This window comes from Salmo trutta, chromosome 33, assembly GCF_901001165.1.
Source record: "Salmo trutta chromosome 33, fSalTru1.1, whole genome shotgun sequence".
NCBI classification, from domain to species: domain Eukaryota; kingdom Metazoa; phylum Chordata; class Actinopteri; order Salmoniformes; family Salmonidae; genus Salmo; species Salmo trutta.
Window position 1 is genome coordinate 34,467,623 of NC_042989.1, and position 9,769 is coordinate 34,477,391.

Sequence of the window (9,769 nt, forward strand, 5' to 3'; positions counted from 1 at the left end):
GACGAGGGGTTTAGACACCACAAAGGCCACAGTAACAGCCACAAATAGGAGGAGCACAAGAGACTTCCTTCTAGACAGGTGGAGGTAGAGAACACACAGACAGATTCAGTGTGCATATGGGCTTACACTCAATATATACAAATTATTCATTCATAAATTCCTAGGAATTTCTATTCAAAAGTACACATCTCTCTCTCTCACCTTATCTGATGCAACGCACACACGCACACACGCACACACGCACACAAACACACTCAGGAATGGCTTCTCCTTCTCCTGAAAGCACCAGGGATCTGGTGAACCACTGAGCAGAATCAGTTCTCATAGCCACCGGTTAGTCTACACTCAGACACAAGACAAACACAACAGACCATCAGTCAGAAAGCTAACGGAGCATAACCATGTACACCACAGGAGGTTGGTGGCACCTTAATTGGGGAGGAGGATAGGCTCGTGGTAATGACTGGAGCGGAATAAGTGGAATGAAATGAAATACACCAAACACATGGTTTCCAGCTCCGTTCCGGCCATTATTATAAGCGGTTCTCCCCTCAGCAGCCATGAAGGCCTGATTCAAGCAGTTTCCTCTGAACAGTTGATGTTGAGATGTGTCTGTTACTTGAACTCTATGAAGCATTTATTTGGGATGCAATTTCTGAGGCTGGAAACTCTCATGAACTTATCCTCTGCAGCAGAGGTATAGTAAGTAACTATGGGTCTTCCTTTCCTGTGGCGGTCTTCATGAGAGCCAGTTTCATCATAGCGCTTGATGGCTTTTGCGACTGCACACATTTTCTTGATTGACTGACCTTCATGTCTTAAAGTAATGATGGACTGTCGTTTCCCTTTGCTTATTTGAGCTGTTCTTGCCATAATATGGACTTGGTCTTTTACCAAATAGGGCTATCTTCTATGTACCACCCCTACCTTTTCACAACACAACTGATTGGCTCAAACACATTAAGAAGGAAAGAAATTCCACCAATTAACTTTTAACAAGGCACACCTGTTAATTGAAATGAATTCCAGGTGACCTCATGAAGCTGGTGGAGAGAATGCCAAGAGTGTTCAAAGCTGTCATTACTACATGATTCCATATGTGTTATTTCATAGTTTTCATGTCTTCACTATTATTCTAAAATGTTGAAAATAGTGAAAATAAAGAAAAACCCTTGAATGAGTAGGTTTGTCCAAACTTTTGACTGGTACTGTATGTCATTATAAAAGCATGGAATTTTTCCATGCGCTATGGGATTTTATGCATAAATAAGATAAAAATGTGTGCACCTTTCTGTCCAATGAGGTCATTTCTGGAGAATATTTCTGCAAGTAAAAATATGCTTAGCCTATACTTTAGAATAGGGAACACATTTTAAGTAGGTACTTTGTCCTTAATGGTCCCACATTGAAACACACATTGAATTTCCACCACAAATAGTTGCACAGGCATAAAACTTTTATTTTGTTAATTTTTTACATTTATTTACATTCGAACATCAGAATGATTTTTAGTGTTTTTTTGCGCATTAATAACATTCTTAGAACAGGACTATTTTCTGGATGTACTGTATAGTGAAATGTGTGACCTTCAACTACCAAAGAAATAATGCACAACATCTAAAAATGCTGGTTATTGCTACAAAAACTAAAATTTGCTTGAATTATTGCTCTGGTTTGTCTGTGTTAAGTCATCTTCACCCTCCGTAAGCTTCAGATGTCCTCTCCTGGATCTGTGTAGGGGAAATACAAAAACATTGACCATCAACAGAAACTGACTGACCAACGTACTGAACTATAGTGATAGCTAGTGTGCATTAATCACTGTGAATTACAAAGGTTAAGTTGATATGATCAGTTTGTGGGAAAATGTGATGAATTGCCAAATGGACTGAACTTTTGGCCTTGTGGACATATTTAGAAGAGATCTTAAAACACTTATTTTTTGCGTTGCTTTTCCTTCAGGAGCTTTTTAGTTGTTCAGTTTGTCATTCTTTTGTTTTGTATCTTATGTTTGTTGAGTAGTAAATATTTCAGATTTTATTTTCATTGTTTTTTAATAGTTTTTTTTGTGTGTGCGTTGCATTCCATGTCTGAAATGTGCTGTATAAATAACGTTTGATTGGATTTGATTTGGACTAATTTATATAAGTGTATGAGTTGTTTACAAGTAGCTCAGCTTCAATTCAACATGAATCTTTACTCAGTACACAAAGGCCCTTCTGTCTGGGATTATACACAGTAAGATTGTGGTTCAGCATCAACTCATCATGGTTACCGTTTCAATGATATGTAGTTAGGATAGGCACTGCTATTAGGTGAATGATATGTAGTTAGGATAGGCACTGCTATTAGGTGAATGATATGTAGTTAGAAACTAATACTATAGTAGCTGATGAGATAGTATGTGAGTATAGATATAGCTGTGATAGACACTAATACTATAGTAGCTAATGAGATAGTATGTGAGTATAGATATAGTTGTGATAGACACTAATACTATAGCAGCTAATGAGATAGTATGTGAGTATAGATATAGTTGTGATAGACACTAATACTATAGTAGCTAATGAGATAGTATGTGAGTATAGATATAGTTGTGATAGACACTAATACTATAGTAGCTAATGAGATAGTATGTGAGTATAGATATAGTTGCGATAGACACTGATGGCCGTCAGACTCACCCTTAGACCAGGGGGTAGCTGGAAGCGGTGGCGATGCCACACTGGTTGTGCTTGTTCCTGGACATCATGATGTAGCCTTTATCTCCCCATTCAAGGCCCCAGCTGGAACATACACATTGATCAACCACTGACTTAGCATTTAGCAATAGCATAACATCGTTCATCAAGCAACCACTGACTTAGCATTTAGCAATAGCATAACATCGTTCATCAAGCAACCACTGACTTAGCATTTAGCAATAGCATAACATCGTTCATCAAGCAACCACTGACTTAGCATTTAGCAATAGCATAACATAGTTCATTGATATTAGTGTGTCGGACTGTTTCCCCCACCTGTTTTTAGCATCACAGTTTGCTATGGGTACATCAGGAACCATGCTAACTAAAATACCCCCCCCCCCGCCCAGTCCTGTTATACCAGAGCCCATCTCTGACAGTACTGAGATTATGGAATGCAGCTGCAATGCCATTGATTTATGGTTGCTCTTGACCAATCCAATAGGCCTAGCTTCATTTGATACAGTATGCAATATGTTGTTGTTTACCTGTTCTTCACCAGCCAGTAGTCGTGGCCGTCATCACTAGTGCCATAGCCAACAGCCAGCACACCATGATCCAGATCATCACTACTGCACTCTGGCTCATCATAGACACCTGGGAATAAACAAACATTCCATTATTCTCAATATGCACCCAATGTCAGCCTGGTATCACTTTATATTTGTCACATTGTGAGGCTTTTGCAAAAGAAAGGGGTCACAGTTGTTGACGCCTAAGTCAATCTATTGCATTCAATGTACAAAACACACAGGGAGCATATACTTAGCAGAGCGACTTACAGGTGCAATTAGGGTTAAGTGCCTTGCTCAAGAGCACATTGACATATTTTCAAGTAGTCAGCTCAGGGATTCTAACCAGCAACCTTTTAACCACTAAGCTACCTGCTGCCCAGAACCGCAAGTCACAGTTATGAACAACCAGTTATGGAGTCAGTCTCAATGAAGCCTTCATAAGCCCTTTATAAGGCCTACATAAATGCTTCACAAATCATTCATAAGAAAATGTCATGCTATAAACTATATAAGGCTTATGCCACATTTGGTAAAGAACCAGATGTCAGGACCTGTTATTTGCTTATAAAAGATTTGTGAAGCATATACATGGGCCTTATCAAGGGTTTATGAAGGCGTCATTGCCCATTAGAGGTTTGAAGACAGGTGTAGGTTCAGGCTGGAGAGAGCCGTGTCTTAAAAGGCATAACATGATTCCTCTAGAGAGAGGTGTGTCCAAAAAGACCTCACCTGAGTCGTAGAGCTGGAAGGAGGAGTGTGCAGCATCGATAGCCACAGACACCGGTCCCACGGTGGCCACCGCCTGCTGCAGTGCGCTCTCGTCACCACTGGTCACATCAACAAACCCGCTGCAGGTGGCACCCACACTATCGGGCTTGTAGCGGCACTTCTTGTCCTGTCAAAGAAAGACGTTGTTAAATAAACACTACAGAAGCATAGTTGCTAGTTGTTTACGCCTTTCCATAGAAACATTTTATGAGGGCTTAGTTGCTAGTTGTTTATGGGTTTCCATAGAAACATTTTATGAGGGATTCCACAGCATTATTTTGACTGAGCGTAAAAATATGTATTCTTAAAACAGGTGTATCTACATTCAAATTGTCAAAAATAGCATGAACTAGTAGAAGTACAAGCACATACATCATAGTGAATTTAAAGCCTAAAACTCATACCTAAATGCATCGTTGTAAAATAATGCTCCTTTCTGTCAGAATCTATTGCACCGCTAAATATATACCATAGATGGCAGTGTTGTGCTACTTCCTTGAGTCAGAAAGGCGTCATAGCCCAGTGTTTTCAAACCTCTCCTCGGGGACCCCCAGACGTTACCCTTGATTAGCTGATTTACCTAATCAAGGGTTTCATAATTAGTCAACAAGCTCAATAAGGTGTGCTAGCTCTGGAAGTTCAAATACATGGAACGGCTGGGGGTCCATGAGGAGAGGTTTGAAAACCCCTGTCATGGCCTACTACTACGCTTTGTGCCCCACATTGGGAGAAGGATGACATTAAAAATGGACTGAAACATGGAAGGCCTAATGCGTTCATTAAGAAATGCACATTTTCGTTTTCCATTGGGAAATGTTTTTAAACATTTGTCCCTAATGAACACAACCCTTCCCATTGCTCACTGCTCAGTACTTACCTCAGCCTGGTAGGGGTAGGAGTCCTCAGTATCCACGCCTCCAGGGGCCAAGGACTTGATGTACTCAAAGGCCTGGTCCATGAGACCGCCCATGCAGCCCATGTTGCCGAAATCGCCGGAGCAGTCAACCAGCTGCTGCTCACTGAGGGACACCAGCTTATTGGTCTTCTTATAGTGCTGGCCTTCCAGAGATCCAGTCTGAGGGAGGGAGATGGGGAGTTAGAGAGACATGGCAGGGAGATGTAAATGTAAAATTAAGGACACTCACATTCTAATAGATGTACCTTTGCTAAGTTTTAGGGTCACAACCCACAGTGTTTTGAAAACAGCCGAATACAAAAATGGAAACATTTACAGACTGGGGATATTGTTTCTCTCTCACCACGCACAAGACGAAAGAGAACAAGTATTAGAACAGGCTGACCAATTACTCTACAGTGGAGGCTGGTGGGAGGAGCTGTAGGAGGTCTCAATGTAATGGCTGAAATGGAACGAACGGAACAGAGTCAAACATGTGGTTTCCATATGTTTGATGTTCCATTAATTCCATTCCAGCTTTTACAATGAGCCCATCCCCCTATAGCTCCTCCCACCAGCCTCTACTGCTCAACTACATCTGACTAGAGCAGAGTTTAGGTTGTAGTTAACGCACTCTCTTAACCCCTTCCCTCCCTCTCCCTCTCTTACCGCACTGAATGCCCAGCAGGAGCCGCACTGCTTCTGGTCCTTGATGGGGGTGACGTAGCCCTTGTCTCTCCAGTCCACGGTGGTGGGCAGGTCGTTGTCCCCAAGCATTGGGAAGAAAGTAGAGCCGCCGCGGGCCTTGGAGGTGTTGAAGGAGCCCAGGCAGCCCTGGGAGATGACGCGTCTGTACTCCTCGTTATCCTGCGATAGAGGGGCACAACAATAGATACACATACTAATTTATACATCATTTATATTAGATACATTGGTGGGGGATGAGGTAAGTTTTCCACTTACTATGTAAAACGCATTGAGAACCTTAGTTGGTAGAAAGGCTCTATATAAATCCAATCCGTTATAATAATTATTCATTATCAATGGACAAAATTATTTCAGAAAGACTATTTCTCTTGTTTTTTTTGGGGGGGGGTCTATCCTTCTATTGTTTTTCATTATTTGGTTCAGATAAAGGATACAGATCACAACATATTAACAAGTCCATAGTTCATCAAAATCATGTCCATTTAATTGTCAATTTAATCGTGTCAGTTTTCTTTATTAATCTATGAATGCTGTAAATCTGAAAATGGGACAGACAAAGAGAGATCCTTCTATTGTTCATTTAATCATTTTAAACTTCATAAATTGACATATACATATGTGATCTGTTCTATGTCTACAGTAACATGTTTCTGGGCCGTACCATGTCAGCGAAGTAGGTCATGCCCAGACGGTAGGACTTGATGCCCTGGTCAGCCAGCATGTTGTGAACCACTACCATCTTCCGGTTAGAGATCCAGGAGCTCATACGCTGAGCCTCCTCCACCTGAGAGCTGTAAGACTTCCCTGTAGGAGTCAAAGTCAGTTCATTCAAGGCCTTATTCAGACTTGAGATAAGTTGACTAAACATTACTATTTTTGACTTACAGTAAGTCCATGTCTTATTGACTTAAATCCATGTTAAATCTACTTATCTCAAGGCCCTCCGTGAGGAAACAATAGAAAACAATAAAGCCAGACGTTCAGGATTAACAGATGCCTCTATTAAATATCACCAAATATAATAACAAAATATGCAGGCTGTGAGTATTTCCAGACATTTTGTAGTTGTCTGTAAGCAGCTCTTATGAAAGAAATGGTTGTTGTCCTCCTTCTCTACATCACATTAAACAGGATAACGAGAGAGCAGAGGTTCAGATTGATAAGAAACATGAAGAAAAGAGGAGATAGTCAAACACTCCATTGTTGTCAATGATAAGAAGCTAAATTGAAACAAGCTGACATGAAAAGAGATGCTTCTCTTACCAAACTTCAGTTTCCAGGCATGGAACTCCAAGTCCTCCAATGAGAGGCTAGCGGCACTCGCCACCGCCAGAGCAGCAGCCACAACTACCAACAACTTCATTCTGAGGAGAAAGACAGCAGAGATTTACTAAGAACAACAGGAGACAGATCATACAGGGAGCTACAGTAAGCGTCAAATGTTTCTGAAACAGGAAGCATGTGTGTGTCTGTCTGTGTCTGTGGCTGTCTGAGTCTGTGGCTACTCACCTGTGTGCGTGTGTGTGTGTGTAGGATGTCTTGAAGGCACTGGCTGGTGATGGATAACTGTCACTCTGTCCTCTGCTTAAGTACTTGCTGTGGTTATTGTTCAGTCAGGTGCCTGTCACGAAGCCATAAACTTCAGCAGGGGAAGACACGGGGGCGAGACAGACCAGAGAATGCTTACCAGTCAATTTACTGGAAGAAAACAAGGTGTGGGAAATCACACTAGAACAGTTGCATGACAAACATGCCTTTGTTTTAGGGAACATCATGTCATTTAGATCTTCTTTATTGTAGACGTAAAAATTACATTAGTCTTTACAGTATTTGTGACAGAGCAAAAAAGACATACAAATTTAATTTGCAATCAACCAATCCAGTGGCGTGTACTCTTGGATGCCAAGGGAGGCCAAGCTTCTGCAAATAAATGACCAATACATTTTTTTAATAATAATACTAATTTATCTTTCGTCACTCTCTGTGTTTTCATAATTTTACATAAATTCCAAGTGGCTGAATTTCACCAGATATATCACCTGAGAGACAGAAACAGCCCCTCTCTGTCTAAGTATGTGTAGCCCATGTATCTGATGCTGTCTGGACCAAAAGAGTAAGACATGTTATTACATACAGCCGGGAAGAACTATTGGATATCAGAGCAATGTCAACTTACCAACATTACAACCAGTAATACAACTTTCCCGAATCGGATCCTTTGTTCGCACCACCACCCAGGACATTGGATCTAAACCAAGAGGCCGAACCAAAACAACGTCGCCACAGAAGAGGTAGACGGAGCAGCCTCCTGGTCAGACTTTGAAGGCATGCACACCACCCACCGCTTCCGAGTATATTACTCGCCAATGTCCAGTCTCTAGACAACAAGGTAGACGAAATTAGGACAATTGTTGCTTTCCAGAGAGACATCAGAGATGGTAACATTCTCTGTTTCACGGAAACATGGCTCTGTCGGGATATGTTGTCGAAGTTGGTACAGCCACCGGGATTCTTCATGCGTCGCTCCGACAGAAATAAACATCTCTCTGGGAAGAAGACAACAGCGCCTCTTCAACCTAAGGAGGCTGAAGAAATTTGCACAATTGAGAGCATCCTGTCGGGCTGTATCACCTCCTAGTACTGCAACTGCACCGTCTACAACCGCAAGGCTCTCCAGAAGGTGGTGCGGTCTGCACAACGCATCACCGGGGGCAAACTACCTGCCCTCCATGACACCTACAGCACCCGATGTCACAGGAAGGCCAAAAAGATCATCAAGGACAACAACCACCCGAGCCACTGCCTGTTCACCACGCTACCATCCAGAAGGCGAGGTCAGTACAGGTGCATCAAAGTTGGGACCGAGAGACTGAAAAACAGCTTCTATCTCAAGGCCATCAGACTGTTAAACAGCAATCACTAACACAGAGAGGCTGCTGCGTACATATAGACTCAAAATCATTGGCCACAATAAATGGATCACTAGTCACTTTAATAATGTCACTTTAATAATGTTTACATATCTTACATTACTCATCTCATATGTACATATATACTGTGTGGTTCTGCCCCTGAACAAGGCAGTTATCCCACTGTTCCTAGGCCATTATTGAAAATAATAATTTGTTCTTAACTGACTTGCCTAGTTAAATAAAGGTAAAATAAAAAATAAAATAAATAAAATAAAATGTTATACCATCTATTGCCTACGCGGCTCGGTCATCGCTGATCCATATCTTTATATGTACATATTCTTATTCCATCCCTTTTGATTTGTGTGTATTAGGCAGTTGTTGGGGAATTGTTAGATTACTTGTTAGATATTACTGCACTGTCGGAACTAGAAGCACAAACATTTCGCTACACTCGCATTAAACCCGGGATCGATTGAGATGAAAGCTGTATGCGTATGTCAACAGTTATTTGATGCAACATGATTACAGTGCTGTAGCATAATAACATACGTGAAATACCACGGAAACAATATTGACTGAATCACTTTGTTTCCAGAGCACATGTCGGCCTGAATTGGGTGAGATTCATTTTCTATTCAAGGTTTCCATCAACGGTGATGCTTCAACTTCTTTGCAAGAAATGACTAACGTGTCATTTACAGAATATTTTCATTTCCTCATTTCTCTTTTTTTTACTGGGTGTCACATGGTAGTGGTGTGTGCAGTGCTCTCCACTACCATGTCTTCCTATTGGTCTGTTTCGGGGGTGTCCAGATGTCCTGTGGTCATGGTCATTCCTCTTAAATAGGTGACGCTGGGAGGGCATAAGAGGAACACACACACACGTGACATCACAGCTGTTGGAGTATCTACTTCGTGTCCCACACATGTGTTTGATGTTTGGGTCATCTCACTGAGAACACGTTGGAACAAAAAATACCTTTACAGAATTTCTCTATTCTAAAATGGATTAAATTGTTTTTGCCTCAATAATCTACACATAATACCCCATAATGACAAAGCAAAAACAGGTTTTCAGACATTTTTGCAAATGTATATTTACAAAAAAACTGAAGTAGCACATTTACGTTAGTATTCAGACCCTTTACTCAGTACTTTGTTGAAGTACCTTTGGCAACGATTACAGCCTCAAGTCTTCTTGGGTATGACGTTACAAGCTTGGCA

General features: G+C 41.3%; 1 protein-coding gene across 1 annotated transcript; it reads right to left on the reverse strand.

Annotated features, from left to right (window-relative positions):
- Positions 1-1,436: 1,436 nt before the first annotated feature.
- ctsl.1 (cathepsin L.1) lies at positions 1,437-7,246 on the reverse strand. Its single transcript, XM_029730713.1, has 9 exons — positions 7,140-7,246; positions 6,894-6,994; positions 6,292-6,434; positions 5,592-5,789; positions 4,905-5,102; positions 3,989-4,154; positions 3,233-3,341; positions 2,685-2,786; positions 1,437-1,730 (listed from the first exon to the last, which is right to left on the reverse strand). Exons 2-8 carry the CDS (start codon positions 6,991-6,993, stop codon positions 2,687-2,689), a joined length of 1,014 nt encoding a protein of 337 aa, XP_029586573.1. The 5' UTR covers position 6,994; positions 7,140-7,246; the 3' UTR covers positions 1,437-1,730; positions 2,685-2,686.
- Between the last annotated feature and the right edge of the window lie 2,523 nt (positions 7,247-9,769).